Source organism: Phyllopteryx taeniolatus, chromosome 12 (assembly GCF_024500385.1).
Source record: "Phyllopteryx taeniolatus isolate TA_2022b chromosome 12, UOR_Ptae_1.2, whole genome shotgun sequence".
NCBI classification, from domain to species: Eukaryota; Metazoa; Chordata; class Actinopteri; order Syngnathiformes; family Syngnathidae; genus Phyllopteryx; species Phyllopteryx taeniolatus.
The window spans coordinates 13605563-13624988 of NC_084513.1; the positions used below are offsets into that span (position 1 = coordinate 13605563).

Sequence of the window (19426 nt, forward strand, 5' to 3'; positions counted from 1 at the left end):
GCCGACGTGAGCGATAATAATGGAGAAAAGAGGGCCACGTGATGGTTGTTTACAGTTATCTGTTGAGTGACGTCTCCTCTCGCTGGTCCGGTGACGGCACGGATGTCTTGCTGAGCACAGCCGCCGAGTAGGGCAAAAATCCACTCTCGGACCTCTGTCCCGAAGCCGTGCAGGTGAAGTCGGCGCCGGTGGCCCTGGAGCTGAGCGCGCCGGCCGCCTGGCTGCTGTGGCAGCTGAGACACGAGCACGGAGCCCCCGCGGACTGAGCGCCGGCCGCCGCGGCCGCAGCGGCGGCGGCGGCGGCTGCCGCTGACGCCGCGGCGGCGGGGCTGTTGAGGCCCGCCGGTGACTGGTAGAGTCCCGGGTGGCGGAAGCTGCACAGGAGCTCCGGCCGGGAGTAGGGGTGCGAGAGCGCGCGGAAGGTGTCGAGGGGCCGGATGGAGGTGGCGAAGGGCGACGACGCAGCCCCCGAGGCGGCTGCGGCAGCCGCGGCCGCCGTCACGCCAACGTGCGGGTAGTAGTGCAGGGGCATGTGGGAGTGGAACGGGTACGGAAGGCTCCCCGTGGCCGCCGCGTGGGTCATCATGTAGGTGTAGAAGCTGGGGTCCGCCGGGTGAGGCCACGACATGGCCAACCTCTGCCGCTTGTCCTTCATGCGCCTGTTCTGGAACCACACCTGCGTCCACCAACGACCGAAACCGTTACTTGTTTCTTTTTGTTTTAAATTCAGCCCGAACTGTGTATTCATGAAAAAATGAAAATAAAAGAAATTAAATTAAAACGGGTGGTAATAAAACATGCAAGCAGGAGCAACTTAAACCTTTTTTTTTTTTTTTTTTTTTTTTTTTAAATCAGGATGCATTCATTTTCCTGGAAAAAACAATTGTGCAAACTGGAGGAAATGTCAGAATATTTACTTTTACTTTTAAATTCACCCTTTTGCAGCAATAAAAAAAATACTGCCAAACTGCAGGAATACCACACGTACAAAGAGGAACAACCAACACATTACTTTTTATTTTTCACGATGGCTATTCATTGGGGGGAAATACCGGCAAACTGCAGGTAAGTCCAAATCCATTCTTTTTTATTTTCAAATTCATTATTGATTGATTGTACTGAATTCATGCACACAAAAAATAATGATGGCAATCTACAGCAATAGCACACGTGCAACCGGGAAGAACCAAAACCATTATTTTTCATTATATTTTTAAATTCACCATGATTTCACTATTCATCCAAAAATAATAATTAAAAAAATTAAAATACTGTCGAGCTGCAGGGAATGCCACACCTGCAACCAAAACCATTACTTTTCACTTCATTTTAGTTGACTAGTCGTGTGACAAAAAACAAACAAATGCTGACAAAAGCTGCCACCACAGGAACAACCAAAAGCTTTACTTTTGATTCTATTTATGAATTAAATCATTCCGAATTTACCAAAACACAAAAATAAAAAAATAAGTATTGGCAAACTGCAGAGACTACGTCAAAACGTATTAGTGCAATAATAAATTACACACAAAACAATCATCAAAGAATCGACAAATTTATCCTAAAATAATAATAATAATAATAAAACAATTCTAGGAGCTTCTGCATGATTGTTCTTTTCTTTTGATTGTTACCTTGATGGTGGTTTCAGGCAGATTGAGAGCAGCAGCCAGTTCACATCTTCTCGGCCTGGAGACGTAATTTTCCCGATAAAACTCTTTCTCCAGGCGGCCAATTTGCTCCCTGGTGAAGGCTGTGCGGTACCTCCTGACTTGATCCGCGTTGGAGTTGTTGTTCGACGCCCCCGTGGAGTTTCCGTTCATACCGGACAGAGAGCTCGAACTTGTGTTGGACGAGCCAGAGTCTGAATAACCTAGAAATAATAATATTTGTGTGAATAAGAAAATGTAAATTCTGGGGTTGTATTCTTTTTAAAGAGTGGGGGGGGGGGGGGGGGGGGAAATCTGACTAAAATATTGTTGGGCCTATTTCACAATTATTTTATTTGTACTATTAGATGATTCATGAAGTGAGAAGATTTAAGTTCATTAGTGACACTTTTCACAATAGTAATAACAGGGCTAATATTGCATTTTAGTTGCACAAATTCCAAAATGTGAGTAGAATGAAATGCTACCTTTGTTGTTTTCCTTGTGCTGGCTGGGGGAGCGATGCGTGGGGCAGCCCACTTCCACATCACTGTTGATGTCAGATTCCTGGGAAACTTCCGAGTAAAGGCTCATTTTCTTCCGGCTCTCTGACGACGAAATGTCCGCCGAAGGGCTGTGCTCGCTGCCCTGGTGTGACCCGAAGAGGCTGTCGATCTCGAACTTGCCTTTACTCGGCATGTCCCCGAGGCTTCCGTGCAGGGAAGCGGAGGTTATTCTCGGGCTCAGGCGTCCTCCGTGCTGGGAGTTCTCCAAGGCCTCCAGCACGGAATTCCCGGCCGAATCCGCGAGCCTTTTGGCGGACACCGGACTGTGCAGCCCCCTCTCCATCAGTATCATCTCCTTTCTTATCCTCTCCATCATCCAGGCAAGCGGGGATGAAGGGGACGAGGAGGAGGAAGTAGAAGAAGAAAAGTCGCTTGGATTGCGGGAGCTCAATCCGCATGCAAGTGTCTCTGCGATGTCTCTAAAGCTTTTTATAAGCAAGACGCAATAAATGGAAGAAATGGAGGAGAGCGTGCTCAAAACGTGCCACGCATCCTCTCCTGCACGCCGCCAATATCTCATTCATATATAAAAAAAAAAAAATAATAAAAAATAAAAAAAAATGTTCTCTGCAGGCCGACGCGGCTCCAATGATCATTTATTGTAACAGGTTTATACGCAAATAAATAGGAGATGGCTGTCAGTTGATGATGGAGGCGGCCTTCGGTCAGACGAATAATATCCAAGAGGAGAGGAGAAGAGAAGAGGATTGAAGAGGAGTGAGTGAGGAGTGAGGGGTGAGGGTGCCCCTCGCAGCTCTTTGGCCTCCTGGCTGCTGCTGGCGCACATTGACAGTCTGATTAATAAAATGAGCGCTGCAACATTTCCCTCTTCATTTAGGAATATTATTACGCTTTGATTCTCTATTGTTTCCCTCCCCTCGCAGCTTTGTTGGCCCTGCCCTCCTCTGCATGCGAGCATTTATTGCCCCCCCCCCCCCTTAGTTTATTTACCATTAGTTTGGGGGCTGTGCCAATTTCTTGCATCTGAATTTGAATGCTAATTTCGTTTTTAACCTGCATACTCTCCCACCCTTTTATGACATTCGTCTAAGTTCACAATGTGAGTTACTTATTTCACATTTTTACAACAAAGCATTCTAAAATATTCCAATCCTCAATACACTTTAGATAAACTGTTATTGAATATTTATCATAATCTTACTGTCCCCTTTTGCATTGTTTGCACAATGCAGTTGCGTCATAAAAGTGTGAAATGCATGCATCCTAACAGCCTTGCAAAGCACTCTTTTCTCCAAAAGACTTTGAAGGCATCATTACATTATCCCATCGGCGTCCTCTGGCGCCCCCTGAAGGTTTTAACGCAGCTTGCAAGCTTTTTACATTGACATATAATAGAAGGGCCTAAATTTGCCTGACTGTTGTGGTGCCTTAACTTACGAGTTTAATTCGTTCCGTGACCACGCTTGTAACGGCAATCACTCAAATCATCTTTCCCCTTTGAAACGAATGGAAATTCCATTAATTCACTCCAGCCACCTAAAAAAAATCCTGTAATGTGTTTTAATAAGAGAAATAGCACTCTACGCTATTTTGCTTCATAAAAATAATATAGATAATTAAAGTGTAAATAAACCATTTTGCATTATGATTTCATGCGTAAGTTCAATGGGCCTCCTTCTGGTGTGCATACCTTGGCTACCAAGGGACAATAGAACACTGACATAGATATTATACTTTGATTGTGCAACGGGAAGACAACCGTTACAACTAGTATTAGGATAAACAATATATGCCTGGGAGTATTGTCTGTCTACATGTGCTGCTGCATAGTGTGTTCAAATATCCTATAACTACCGTGACATCAATGCTAGTTTCATTACCCTGTCTATGGCATTTTGCATTGTGTGTTACCATTAAGCTAGTGGAAGGTCAGACAAAGTTATGTGGTTTGGTTAAATACAAAGTGTAGTTCTATTTGTTTTATTTTTAGTTGGAGAATAAACAGCTTGAGGCAAAACTATCTGCCAAACTGCTGCTTGTTGTGAAGTTCACTGCAATGCAATCACTAGGTCACCTAATTCGTTTATTTTACTGTATTTTTTCCATGCATCGAGTCATTTTGACTTGATTGCCAGCCAATCACAGGGTACATGACAAACAACCATTCACACTCACATTCACACAAATTGACAATTTAAAGTCTTCAACGAACCTAACAGGCATGCGTTTGGTATGTGGGAGAAAACAAAGGGATTCAAACCACAAACCTCAGTAGTGTGAGGCAGAGGCGCTAACACACTAACTCACCGTGCAGCCCATGGGTTATAGCACAACAATATATCTTATATTTTGTGCCATTGCAATCGAAGATAGTCATGATAATGTTCATAAATGTATATACTGTAAATGTAAGCATGTCGCGAGACAGCAGATTACTCTTAATTTACGTCACACGATAAATATCATAGATCTAACTGGAATGCAGCTTAGTGTCAAAATTCTGAAACCACAAAGGCAAAACAATAACAATAATTAAAATGTCACTCAAAACTGCAAAACAGAGTTCTGGATTGACATTCTACTTGTGCGAGGATCACAATGTCTGGATTTAAGAATTTAAGGCCCACTGGTTATTGCTGCTTGTCATCTATGGCAGTGGACCTCAAACGGGGGTCCCCGGAACCCCAGGGGCCAGCGAGCCATAAATTGGGTGTTTGCAAAATAATTCACCAATGTATTTTGTATAATTTTTTAAAAGTGCACACCTAACCGACGCCAACAACAGAAACATACTAAACCAATTACACCTCCCGACTTTATCTTTGAGCCAAGGAAGTTGTGATACTGTGGTATGCTGATATTGTTGAAAAGTTGAGGAAAGGCGACCTCGGCAAAATATTTCTGCCTTGGAAGCTCATACCACAGGTCAAAGGTTTTGTACTTTTCTATACATCACTACTTTTGCGAGTGATACTGCAATTGTCTGCCGCCATACTTCTTTCTTGTCATGAGGAAAACAACGTGAAAATGGTTCCGCTCATGTTGCCTGTGTTTTAGCAGGAATTAAACATTGTTGTTGTTGTTGTTTTTTTCTTTCAAATAGTCACTCAGAGGGTTGGAAAAGTCCCTAAATATAATGACCAAAGGGCTAAGTTGACAACGCTGTGCTTTTGTAAATTAGCATCTCTGTTTCCATCCATGTTGTTAGTAGAAGTAGCGCATGTCAGCTAGTGAGAACGGATACGTTTTGCATTTAATTCAATTCAATTGAATGGAAGTTCCTTTCCATTAAACAGGTCATGAGTATTTAGGTTGAAAAAAAAAAATATATATATATGGCATTTAGGGGTGCACATGGTAGCAACAATGGGCATAAAAGGTCTAAACACCCCTGTTCAAACAAAAAGTTCAACCTTGGTTTCAAAAGACCGTAACACATTTTCCCATGTGTTTGAGAGATTTCACGTACGAGTGTGGAAATTTTTTAAATTAAACTTAAACCTTTTGGCCAAACTTCCAAAAGATATGATCATCACTAAAAGAACAAATACAGTTGAAAACCTGATGTTTACATACACTATAAAAAATAAATGCTCACTGTATGACATGAAATGAGACTAAACTTCTCCTGTTTTCGGTCAATTAGGATTACCAAAATTATTTGTTTTTGAGAAATGCCAGAATAATTAGAGAAGGGTTGTTGTTTTTTTACAAATTTTCATCGACTTTCTTTAAAGTCAGAAGTTTACATACAGTAAGATTACGATGCCTTTAAACAATTTGGGAAAACCCAGATGTTGATGTCATGTCTTTGGAAGCTTCGGATTGACAACATTTGAGTTAGAGACACGTGGGTGTTTTTGAAGGCACACCTGAAACACATTGCTTCTTTGTGTGACATCATGGGAAACTCAAAGGAAATCTGTCAAGATATCAGGAAGAGTATTGTGGACTTGCACAAGTCTGGTTCCTCTATGGGTGCAATTTCTAGATGCCTGAATGTGTTCATCTGTTCCAAAAATTATAGGCACCTTGAGAATGTCCAGGCATCATACTGCTCATTGACCATCATTACATTTGGAGGAAAAAGAGGGAAACTTGCAACCCTGAGAACACCATCCCAACTGTGAAATATGAGTGGCAGAATCATGTTTTGCGGTTGTTTTTCTTCAAGAGGGACTGGTACACTTCACAAAATAGATGGCATCGTGAGGAAAGAACATTACGTGGAAATACTGAAGCAACATCTCAAGACATCAGCCAGGACGTTAAAGCTTGGGTACAACTGGGTCTTCCAAATGGACAATGACCATACTGCCATAGTGGTTTAAGGATGACAAAATCAATGTTTTGAAGTGGACATTACTAAGCCTGCGGCACAGTGGGCGACTGGTTAGCACATCTGCTTCACAGTTCTGAGGACCCGAGTTCAAATCTGGCCTCACCTGTGTGGAGTTGGGAAGTTCTCCCCGTGCCTGCCTGGCTTTTCTCCGCCCACATCACAAAAACATGCATGGTAGGTTAATTGGAGACTCTATATTGCCCGTAGGTGTGAATGTGAGTGTGAAAGGTTGTATTATCTATATGTTGGCTGGCGACCAGTTCAGGGTGTACGCCGCCTCTCGCCCAGAGTCAGCTGGGATAGGCTCCAGCACACCGGCAACCCTAGTGAGGATAAGCGGTACGGCAAATGGATGGACGGATCACTAAGCCCTGATCTCAATCCTATTGAAAAATTATGGGCAGACCTGAAAAGGCGTGTGAGCAAGGCGGCCTACAAATTTGGTTCAGTTACACGAGTTCTCTCAGGAGGAATGGGACAAAATTCCTGCCAACTATTGTGAGAAGCTTGTAGGATATCAAAAACGTTTGATCCAAGTTATACAGTTTAATGGCAATGGTACCAAATACTAATGAAATATGTAAAATTATGACTTTTTTTATTCTGTCATTAAAATTTCAGCAGTCAACAAATCCTAATTGACCTTCAAAAAGTGAAAGTTTAGTGTGATTTCATGTCAGACAGTGAGGAGAAAAAAAGCGTGTTTCTTTTTAGATAGTGTATGTAAACAACCGTACCCGCAATGAAGCATGGTGGTGGCCGCATCATGCTTTGGGCCTTTTCCTTATTAGTTGGAATTGGCCCACTAGGGCCTTAGTCAAGGTGGAGGGAATTGTGAAGAGTCCAAAATAGAAGGCTGTTGGCATAAAAGCTTAAAGCGTCTGTTAGAAAGAACAAAATATCAGGAAAAGCCTACTAGACCATCTGAACTGTTTTGGGGGTTCATCCGAGGCACTTTAAATGGTGGCAGGTGTGTGCTGATTACCATTTAACGCAAGTTTGAATGTGATTAGTTAATTTTGAACAGAGCCTCAACCCAGCGATTAGAGGGTGTGCACTTGTGCGACCACATTATCTCAGTACTTCCCCTCTTGAAAAAAAATATTGAAATGACCAAAAATGGAATTTGAACAGGAGTGTGTTAATTGTTAATGTTTATATCCATGGTTTAATTGGTGTCAGGATTATTAGAGGGCCCTTTAAGTGATTCCACTTTCATTTTAAAAACAGGCTGTTGTGTTTTCTTCCAAAGTTCTGTATTTGTATTGGTACTGGGATGTGGAGGATTTGTCTGACGCAGGCACATTTTTAATGACCGTGTGAAATCTTTTGAGAGCTGCTCTAGTGGTGTGCTATGTCTCGCAGATATTCTCTTATATTTGTGTTGAAAATGCAAAATTGTGTTTGTAAGGATGCGCAGTGTGTCAATTCCGAAGTGGTCTCATGGTCCTAAATGCTGTTGGCACCGTCCCAATTCTTGCACAGTATTCCAAATTCAAACCCTCTACCCCAGAACTGTGAGGCAGACGTTTAAACCAAGAGTTCACTGTGTCAATTTAAATTGCTTAACTAATAAAACAATGGTATTGAGTCAAAGTGTAGTGAGTTCCTTATTATTAGTATAGTGTAATGTGCATTTATGTTGAATGCTGTGAGCGGAAGCAGCAGGCCAACCAAGCTTGAACATCTTTGGACTCATCCCCATCTAGTGGCCATTAGAAAAAACTGCAACCTGTTATGCCTTCGCCATCTTCACTCACGTGTTCAAGTTGGAATTTGAGGCCACTTGGCAGTTAAGTTCTTCCTGTGGTGTCTGCATTCACATTGTAACCGCTTTAAAATCATGTCATTAAGTGCTTTCACTTGAAAACATTGACTTTGAAAAGACTCAATCATTTTTGTACTAAAAACCAATGGTATGACAGTAACAATTTATTTGTACTATTAACTTCAGTAGATTTCAGAGTCTGTATTTTTATTTTTATTTTTTTACTTAAGTGCAGGAGTTTAATCATTATTTCAACATTTACCAGTCTTTACACAGATATCTGTACTCTGAAATATCAAGTGTTCGTACTTCTGCCATCTCTGCTGAAAACATTCAATAAAGTTACTGTTGGACTGGTTCAACACTCAGCAACCAGAACAGGAGGTGCCACCTGCACAAATTTTGAGAAAGACTACAAAAATTTGACTTAGTTACCATTACAAAGATGGGGTAAAAAAAAAAAACAATTTTTTTTAAATAAATAAAAGATTGTCACTACCCAATCGGTTTATTGTTGTAGCTCAAATGCAGTAGTGGGCAAAGTACGATCCACATTTGTTGCATTAATTTAGTCATTTTTATCCTTAAAATTGGTTCATTAAAATTAGTAGTAATTGTAATATTTCTAAAAAAAGAAGGATAAATTAATATTTTAATGTATCTTATTATATAGGTTAATAGATTGTAATTAATATTAAAAATATTAGTAAAATAAACCATTACATGGATGCATTTAACATTCTATTGTTTTTTAATTATTAAATTGTAAATATTCATTTAAAAATTATAATTAAATATAACATTATCATGAACATTAATTTGGCATCGACATTTTACCTTTTTTTGTAGCTTTACCTGACCCATCTATCCTTAAAAATATTCATTTAAAAATTAGAATCAAATATCATTTTATCATTACAATAAATTATTTTACTGCATCCACATTTTACCCTTTTTTTCTAGCTTTACCTGGCCCATCTGTCCATTGAAGAATATATATGTAAACTCCTAACAAATACATTACAGATTCAGATGCACGTACAAGTGGCTTGAGCCAACAGATGATTACAATGTATTATTGTTTTCTGGTAGGGCGTCTGTAGCCCTGTTTGCTTACGTTAGCTCACCATCTAGTGTACATTTCTTGTTATTACAGCCACCACCTATATAACGTAAAACAAACCAGCAGCCTTTTAAGTGCCTTGATTGTTTCAACAAATGGTCCCAAGCTACAATTAGAACACCCAACTGGAACACTGTTGTTGTTTTTCCCTATTAAGACTTATAAAAAAAAAAACATTTTTTAAAACATGCTTGACTGGGTGTTGAAAATACATCACCGGATACACGAGGGACATTTTTAGGATGGATAGATGGATGGATGGATGGATGGATGGATGGATGGATAGACAGACAGACATTATGGTGACCATTGCCCATTACGCAGCTTTCTTCCTGATTGACTATTAAATGTGTGAATTAGTAGCACTTTGTATGGAATATAGTTCGGGGGATACTAAAGTGTTATTAATATGCCGCAGCTACTTCTGCACGTATACCACTGCACTGTGCGGAATACAAATGAATGGCGGCAGGAGAATTGACGGCTGCCTATTGGGCCTAATAATGTGCTGACAGGTCCGTTTAGGAGCCAATTAGTAATTGTGTTAACGGCGGCTGCACACTGACGCGAGGTGTTCACTACACTGCACCGGACTATACTTGTCTCACTCCACATTACGCACAACGATGCTAAAAGACAATTGACAACATATGAATAACACTATGCTTGATTGTAACTTTTGTCTTTGGAAAATCTCTTACTATCTGGCACAACTGCTTTTCTATATTTATATACCTATACATATTCTACAGTGTATTGCTTCTATATTTACAGAGTTCATTTTCATGCTATACTATTTTTGTTTACACCATTTTCCCAACACAATTATTGTTTTGTTTTTTGTTTTGCTTGTTTTTGTTTTTTCTTCGTCTTATGATTTAGTTGACTCCCTGACGTTCCTTTAGAAACGTAAAACATCCGACTTGTTATACGCACTCATTCATCGGCCATAATATTAGCGTGTTCACATGAACGTGACTCATCTATAAGACAAGTTGTTTTATAGTTCTTGAAGAGGTATATTGCACTGCACGCACACACACACACAAAACAATTAATACAACTTCTACATTTAAACAATATACTGTTCTTTGGCTGGACGCATAGGGGAAGCACTTTTGGGAATTATCGAGCTCCATGCTGCTATATAGAATCATGGATGCTATATAGAACCATCACTTTCTAAAGAACAAATAGTGAACCCCTGAACAACCCCACTGCGGTGTAGAATGGTGCTGGAGTGCACTAGAGATCCTTTTAGGGTTATCATTTTTTTTTTTTTTTTAGAATGTAACTTGTTTTCCTTAATGGTAACTGTGCATCTTTCTAAGAGCCTTGAGTTGGAAATAAACAACTGAACCGAGTTAGAGAGCCATCTGATTCGAACCAATTCAAGAGCTGGTAAAGAAAATGTGGCGGGAGAAAAAACAAGTCAACTTAAGAGTTTATTAAAAAAAAAAAAAGCGATACGCAAATTTCTAGAGCTGAAAAAAAATTAAATAGCAGAGACTACTATATGGTGCTTTGTTTATACTGACTTTACCTTTCTTTTATTTAAACTATTTACAGACGAGGCCGAAAAGGCGACTTAACAATTGCACAATTTGTTGGGTGCGTGTACAAATATAAATTATAAAGTGCATATCTCAAGTTCTACAATTTTAACTTATGTGACGCCATCTTGCGCGGGCAATAAATAAATACCGTAACAATTAAGCAGCACATCCCTTCGTTCAGGGATAAAAACAAACATGTCAATGGGCTTGCTTAGAAGAAAAAAAAAAAAAAACTTTTTTATTTTTATTTTATTTATGTCTGTGTCGATTCTCAGTAATCCAGGTCATGGTATCATCGAGGCAACTCGACTCTTCTTCTTTGTTGAATTTGTTGTTGTCTTGTTTTCCAAAAACGTTTAAAAAAAAAAAAAAATTCGGCTAAGGATATGTGAACGTTGCCCATTATAACTGTCTGCTCGTTTTAGGACGGACAAAGAATGTAAAAACGACGGGGGGAAAACGTGTATTTCATCTACTTTGGGCTTTAAAATCTGTTAACAGCGTGATTCACATTTAAATGTGTCAGCCTTGTTAGATGAGACCTTTAAACAAGTCTCAAGTTGCCTTTTTGTAAAACTTTAAAGCCCAACAAACAAGTCTGTAAAAAGTCTATTTAAACCCTTAAAAAAATCCTATTAAAAAAGCGTTAACGCAAAAGTCGTTTGTTTTCGGGGTCTAAAATTAATTAAATGTTAGTGTTACATCTTCATAAACAGAACAGAAGTTCAACGTGAATTTATCTTATTATAGGCGCCAATCAAGACATTTGAGGACATTAGGTGTGTGTGTGTGTGTGTGTGGGGGCGCGTGCGTGCGTGCGTGCGTGCTCGCGAGTTGCAGACAGACGTGCAGAGCAGCAGAGAACTTGAACGAGAGAAGCAGCATGCATGCAAGCACAGGCAGCAAGTTTATTACCAAGGACAATAGTGCAAGGGGATAGTTTCCTTGACAGGAAACGACAGTGCAGTGAAGCTCCTCACACAAAGAGCCCTAAAACAACACAACACTTCTTCACCAGCTACTTTTAGATGAAAACCAATTTGTTTATGACATTTTTTTCTCCCAAAAAAAAAAAAAAAAAAAAAAAAAAAAGGACCTTAGTTGTTTTCCCAATTTGTGCGAATAAATACCTGAAATGCCAAGTTTATTATATGTGACATCCTTGGGAAATACGCTCCGTGACACGATTGAACTTCACATAAGTGTCCTTCAATGCTTCCATTATGAGTTTCCCTTTTGTCAAAACAGCAAACAGCATTTTTGTCTTTGCAAGAAAAAGTCGGGTTTATTTTTTTTTTCGTGTCATGGTTGAGATAGGCCAGGGTACAACGGCGCTGTGGTCGCACGAGGCATTCATTTATTTGCATTAGCTTAAAAGAAAAACAACGAGTGCATCTGTTTTTCTTATTGACCTCTCTTTTTTTTTTTCCTGCCTTCCTTGCCCCTATAAAGGCTTTTATGGGTTCAACCGGGATGTTGAATGAAGCATCTTTTGAGCTTTTGCAAAAGAAAAGGAAAACAAATACATTAGCAATAATGTTACATTTATTAAAATGATATTATGTTTTCGGTTTGGAGACAATGAATGCAACGCTCGGCGTCTCTGCACGTCTTGTTTCTGTATTTTTATTGTAGAGTTGAAAACAGTGATGGTGAAAATTACGCACATGTTCTCGACTTCGTTCCAGTGGCTGAAGAACAACAAAGTCCAGTGTGTCGGAATTAAAAATTTTAAATAAAAAAAAAATACAGGGCATACTGTGCAAGTGTTCGTGGATGGAAGTTTATAAAAAAAAAATAAAAAAATAAAAATAAAAGTAAATGATTCGGTTTGTTTTTCTGGTTGTGGGTTAGGCAAGTGACCAATAAAAAGGGTGCGTGACAATCTCAAGGCCGGAAGCGGAAGATTTGTGCTGAATGACTTCATTGTTGGTGACTTTCAGATGCCGCAAGGCGCAACGTAAGAAGAATTCTCAATAAACGATGTCCTCAAAATGCCACCAGAAAAATGCAAATAACGAGGTCGACCACTGAATGAGAAAAGCCTTCCTGAAATGTTCCAGTTGCTCGGGTGTTTTCCATTTAGTTTGGAGTATTATCCGGTCCATTTTCAATTGGCCACAATCGAATTAGTGGACAAAATGTCTTCTTTAATGTGCTTTTCTTCAAAAGGGGGTTGGGGGGGTATAATTGTTATGTTTTAGGTGACTTTTTGCACTTAAATGAAACTTGATTCAGATGCACGTATATATAAGTAGCCTGGCGATTTATAGTTGAGATAAATGCCGAATAATTATCTTAACATTGACATATTTGCAGAAGCCAATTACGTGGTTTTCAGGAAAAGTGGTGAATGGGGGGATTGGGCGCTCTTCACATTTTTGTGGGGTGCACTTTTCAATAAAAACGATCAAAACGACCATCATTTCCTTGTTACTTTAAAACAAATCAAAAAGTAATAGTATACATTTTATTTATTTAGAACAAAGCGTCTTTCGTATACGTGGTTTTGAGGGGAAATTGGGTACGGAGATTTGGAGTTGTTACCGTGACTGTGGAGTATCGTATGAAATCAAATCTGACAAATTAGGATTATTTGCTTTCATCTTTAACATTAGAAGAAAGTCAGTATAATAGCAGAGCGGACTCACAAAGTGCTTCACATACAGTACATGCTCTTAAGAAACAATGCTTAAGTTATTACCATTATTGCGGGGTATACTTTGACATTAAAAACTACCAAAATGAGTATTATTTCCTAACTTTGACATCAGACGTAAGTAAGTATAAGTACATTTTATTGATATGGCTGTTTTCACAAAGTGCTCCACATGCGCGCTTTGAAGGAAAATGGTGGACAGCGGAGTTGGAGTTATTGCCATTCTTGTGGGGTGTCGTTTTTAATCCAAACTACCGAAATGACTATTATTTAAGGTAACTATAACTTTAGAAGTCAATAAGTGGAAGCGCATTTTGCTTTTCACAGAGAGGACTCACAAAGTGCGTCGTATGTGGTTTTAAGGAACATTTGCATATGTTATTATTATTGTGGGAACTACCAATACGAGTATAATTACATTTTATTTATCTGACACTTTTCATTGAGAGAACTCTCAAAGTGCTACACATACGTAGTATTAAGGGTGGGGTGCGTTTTAGATCTAATGCAAGAAAGAAAAAGAAAAATTAATCAAGTCACATCCAAATCAAGCAAATCCCCAAAGCCAAAACAAGTGCATTGCTTTCACTATTTCATTATATATATATATATATATATATATATATATATATATATATATATATATATATATATATATATATATATATATATATATAAAAGAAATATCATGAAATAAAATGTGGGTGTGACTCAAAATGTCTTGTGTTTTGACAGTATTAGCATGAATGTTTCAGTCGGTCTACTACTTTGAGTATTTGTAAGCAAGGTCGTGCTCTCATGCGTCTCCCAAGTCAAAATGCTCTTGCTCCTCTCATTGAGGCTTTACGGCGCTTAATGTCCATAAATCAGACCCCAAAAAAAAAAAAAAAAAAAAGGTGAACATGGAAGAATGCATGCGGGCACACGGTGCGCATCATCGGTCGCGCTCTATTTGGGGCTCCGCGCAGGGTGGGGCTGCCGTGCATGTGCACTTTGCATATCACGTGGGCGCGGGTTGACAAATCACCAATTAGCTAGCCGTTCGTCTTGAGAAGTTGCTAAGGAGCTTCGGGAGCAGCGTGCGGCGCGGCGAGGCGAGGCGAGGCGAGCTCCATGGCAATGTGCGAACGGAACCCTCTGAGCCCGCCGGGCTACGTCGGACCTCTGTTGAATTTGGCCCCGACTCCCGAGACGCTCTACTTGTCCAACTTGCGGGGCGGCAACGCCGGGGCGCACATGCCCCCGCTGCACCCCCACCACCACCCTCACCATCCTCACCACCCCCACCACCACCACCACCACCACCACCACCACATCCCTTACAACAGGAGGCCAGAGCTGTGCACGCTCCCGTGGCCCGCGTCAAGTCCGTGCGCGTCCGGGACGCCCGCGCAGAGCCGCGCCTTCGGAACCTACTGCCCGACGTTTCGCTCCAACAACAACACCACCACCACCACCACCACCACCGGCAACCCGGCCAAGTCTCCCGGGGCAGAGCCGGCACCTCGGTGCCCCCAGGGCCCAGACCGCAAGGCGCCACAGTCGGGCGCGGCTCACGACGTTTACGCCGAGGAGCTGCAAGGCCACGGCGGGGGCCAGCGGGGTTACTCGGACGGGGGGCACGCTTCTGCCCATGCCGGCCATCTAGACCTGCACGAGTGCGCGCGACGACTTCATGTAAACAACAAGCAGCACCAAACAGCTCGGCCTCCGTCCACTCTCACGTGCTTTGCTGAAGGTCAAGTAGCACTTTTTTTTCCATTTTGTATTTCTATGTTATTGTTCCAGCAACTACGCTCAACTCTCCTTTTAGAATTAGTTGCTGCAATTACGTCTATTTACAACCTTTTATGACTGCTTTCTCTTGACGGATGTAAATAACTCATGTGTAACTATAGTGGACCACTCATTCTCTGCAGGACCATTTTCAAGATCAAATTCAAGCACTTTTCAAGCACTTTCAAGGTCATGGACAGATACATAGACTAGTGATGGATCATTTCGGCTCCTTAAAGTCATTTTCTCTTTTACTGCAGCTACACAGATATCTTATACTTCTGCAAATAGGCTGTTAGAAATCTGTAGTCATTCAAATTATAGATAATCTTATTTTTATGGACAAAACATTCTTTTATGAAATAGTGTACTCATTTCCCACCAATGGGATTCGATTTTTTTGGTTTCAAATCTTGTATTCGGCTCATTTTAGCCACCCATGTGCCAATACATTGTCTCGAACTGTATAATGTCTTTTCCATCATAGATATATGTATAACTGCTATAGTAAAGCGGATGGATAGATGGATAGATGGATAGATGGATGGATGGATGGATAGATAGACAGATGAGAAGTTTCTGAGAGAAAGTTGCAAGAAATCCAATACAAAAGATAAAGGTTGGACGAATTAGTCAAACAATAGAATGCCTTGTTATTATAGACCCAAAAAAATTAATCTCGTAAATTCAATATTTATAGTAGCTCCAACAAATGGTATTAAATCATTCTCTTCTATTTTTAAGCTCCTTTTAGCCATCCATGTGCCACTGTATTCATGCTCAACTGTATCACGTCATTGTTGCTTTTTGAAATTATTATTTTTATTAAAGATGGATATACAGTGGAGCTGCCTGGTAAATTAGAATAAAAGTCACCATGCCTTTGATTAGATGTACACTGCATAGATTACCATAGATATACACCATTTCTTAAATGCTGTTTCAACAGAATAGTTAAAAGTTATTTCATAAATTCTTTGTTTTTCGTCACCCAAGTGCCATTATATTCGCTCTAAACTATATCACTTTTTTTTATATATATATATAGCTGGATGTTCTATTCTACTGCTATATCAGCCATCCAACAAGTCATCATGTCTTTGTCATTGCTCTAGAAGCGTAGATCTAGATAGGTAATATGACTTCTCTAAGAAGGTTGTAAGTTATCTGTACTAAAGCAGGTTGCACTAATTAGCTATATACTCAAACAGTAGAACATCTTGTTTTTAAACTTTTTTAAATATATATATATATATATATTAAATGATCGTTCTAATCTAATGACGTTATTATTTCATTTATTACAATTATTTCCCTGTATATTCATACACAATTTAATCTCAAGAAGTTACTGTTTTTGGGAGGTAAAGAAACTAGATGATATAGCTCCTGTTTTTTGCCATCGCCATATAGACAAATAGAAACATACACAACACAGAGAGATAGTCCCTGGATTTATTTCATTCAGCCAGATAGATAAACATACCAAACTACACATGCTAAATAAATAATGATTCAGTTACTAAAAAGCCTGACTATTTCAAACTTTTAGCTCCTTTCTTGCCATACCCATGTGCAATATTTGATGATAGCTCTAGCCTGACATTGAAAATAATAAAATAATAAATACAAACACAGTCCATGCTGTAATAATCCAGAACGCATGAGCGTCTTTCAATTCGGCGTGAATTGTGTGCGCGTGTGCGCAGGTGGTGCGTGGCGCTCGTCGCAGCAGGTGAGGAGCAGGAAGAAGAGGAAGCCTTACTCCAAACCTCAGCTAGCCGAGCTGGAGAGCGAATTCCTGCTCAACGAGTTCATCAACAGGCAGAAGCGCAAAGAGCTTTCGGACAGGCTGGAGCTGAGCGACCAGCAGGTGAAAATCTGGTTCCAGAACCGCAGGATGAAGAAGAAGCGACTCATGATGCGAGAGCAAGTCTTCGCTACTTACTGATGGACGAAATAAATAAAAAATAATAATAATCATCATCTTAAAAAAATCAATTAAAAAAAAAAAAAAAAGCAGCCAGCTCATGTGTCATGGACCAGCACAGCAGCGCCGCGTCACGTCACGGCACGTCACGACGACTGTGCTGGCTGGACTGGGCTGGGCTGGGCTTTTATTTATAAACGCGTGTGAAATGCTTGCAATCCCTGCAGTCCGTCACGGGAGACATTTCGCAATTGGCGGTGGATTCTTTGGAGGCGACCCAAATGCTCCACAGTGACTAGATTTCATGTTGTGCGTCTTTCCCAATTCTGTCTTGTGTGTCTATATGCTCAAGTTCACGTTTAGGCCATTTCGATTGTATATTACAAATATGCATGCTTGTTTACTATTTGATTTTTCACATTTTATTGTAAATAAGTGTTGTTGTTGTTTTTTTATTTGTTTTTTTTTTTTTCTTCCCCCAAACGCGGTTCGTGGATGTTAAAAGTACTGATGATCACATTAGAATCGCTGCTCAAATGTGAATTATTTTCCAGTGTGAAGAACATATAACGTTATAGCATATTTGCCTAAGTCATTTTTGAACGTTTTCGGGATTTTGAATTTTATTTATTTTTTATTTTAAAAAAATGCAACAAATAACATTCCAGTTGCTTAAAAGACTGAGAATGTACACACACAAAAAACACACCACAATTTATCAAACATATTGCTGTTTTTATTGTTGCCAGAATAGCATAGTTCCCTATACGTCATATTTGAACATTTTCGTAATTTTAAGCTAGCACGTTAGTATTTTTTTAATTGGTATTTTTTCGTGACACCAAAGTGACAGACAATTATGCTATCAGTTTAACAATAACCAAAAAAAAAAAAAAAAGCCAAAAATGTCTCCTAAAAATTGTGAGTTTATTTTTTCTCTTTTTTCCGAAAACGCTCAAATATGCAACATGGTATTAGTTTAATGATATTGTGGCAGTACGTTAAAAATGACTTGGGTAATTATGCTATCATGCTAACGATATCAAGAAAAATGTGTGTTTGCTAAAAATGGTGTTCTCGTTTTCTGAAAACACTCAAATATGACTTCGGCAACTACATGCTACTCAGCTAACATATTGTGGCAGTAAGTTCAAAATGACTTATGCTATTATGCTAAAGATAATGATTTACTCACGAAATTCTATATAGAAACAGGAAAACATCTGTATGGAAAATGCTGACGATTAAAAAATATATATATAATTGAGCACATTTTTAAATGTGTAAATAAACGGTGATTTCGAAGGGAAATGCATTCTCTGTATTTGTCCATGACATTTGCAGAATTAAAATGGAATATTATATTCACGCAATATTATTTTAGGAAATGGCTTTTTTTTTTTTAACGTTAATCCAACGTTAACCTACATGTTTAAATGAAATACATTTGTATTGAGCCGGATGACGTCATGTTTATAATAAATAGTAGTGATCACCAAATATTCCCTTTTGAGTGCACTTCTGATAACTAAATGTATTTCTTCATTTTTCCTTTTTTTTGGGGGGGGGGGGAGTAAATTAAATGGCAGTGAGCTTTTCAGTGTTAGTAAACGACTTCTTTTACACAACCCTCACGCCACAAAACACAACGAGCTAGAGCACAACTAGTGTCACTTTCAAGGACAAAACGCTGCAAAATGAGACCTTTTGTTTTTTTTTGTACACCCCACGCCCCCCCCCCCCCAACACCACCACTATAGTTGCAGCTGCACTGTTGCAAAGTCGCTTGAAGGTGACTGCAGCTGCATGCAAGTTAGTAAGTCATTGTTTTTTATACAGCACTTTTCTACAGAGAGGATCCACAACGTGCTTCACGTATAACATATACAATCAACGCATTTGAAATTGAAAAGCTGATACTCGGGAGGGGGGGGGGACTGCATTTTAGATGTGCTAGAAAAAAAACAATTCAAATAACCCCCAAAAAATTCTTCCATTCTTATAAAAGAGTTAGCTGACTAAAATGCACGCTATTCATTTGTCTGCATGTGCAATGTTGTCTTAGAGGTGTTGACCTCGGGATGCTAAAGAAGACC

General features: G+C 39.6%; 2 protein-coding genes across 2 annotated transcripts; one reads left to right on the plus strand and one right to left on the minus strand.

The window, feature by feature from the left end:
- evx2 (even-skipped homeobox 2) lies at nt 1-2692 on the minus strand. Its single transcript, XM_061792385.1, has 3 exons — nt 2138-2692; nt 1635-1873; nt 1-676 (listed from the first exon to the last, which is right to left on the minus strand). The coding sequence occupies exons 1-3, from the start codon at nt 2529-2531 to the stop codon at nt 56-58; spliced, it is 1254 nt and encodes a 417-aa protein (XP_061648369.1). The 5' UTR covers nt 2532-2692; the 3' UTR covers nt 1-55.
- An 11992-nt stretch (nt 2693-14684) lies between these two features.
- On the plus strand, nt 14685-18887 carry hoxd12a (homeobox D12a). Its single transcript, XM_061793202.1, has 2 exons — nt 14685-15362; nt 17110-18887. The coding sequence occupies exons 1-2, from the start codon at nt 14738-14740 to the stop codon at nt 17349-17351; spliced, it is 867 nt and encodes a 288-aa protein (XP_061649186.1). The 5' UTR covers nt 14685-14737; the 3' UTR covers nt 17352-18887.
- Nucleotides 18888-19426: the final 539 nt, after the last annotated feature.

Coding starts and splice junctions, on each gene's coding strand:
- evx2 (XM_061792385.1), bottom strand. CDS start 2,531: ATGATGGAGAGGATAAGAAAGGAGATGATACTGATGGAGAGGGGGCTG. Junction 1,874..2,137: donor GCACAAGGAAAACAACAAAG/GTAGCATTTCAT, acceptor TATTATTTCTAG/GTTATTCAGACTCTGGCTCG. Junction 677..1,634: donor TGCCTGAAACCACCATCAAG/GTAACAATCAAA, acceptor TGGTGGACGCAG/GTGTGGTTCCAGAACAGGCG.
- hoxd12a (XM_061793202.1), top strand. CDS start 14,738: ATGGCAATGTGCGAACGGAACCCTCTGAGCCCGCCGGGCTACGTCGGA. Junction 15,363..17,109: donor TCTCACGTGCTTTGCTGAAG/GTCAAGTAGCAC, acceptor GCGTGTGCGCAG/GTGGTGCGTGGCGCTCGTCG.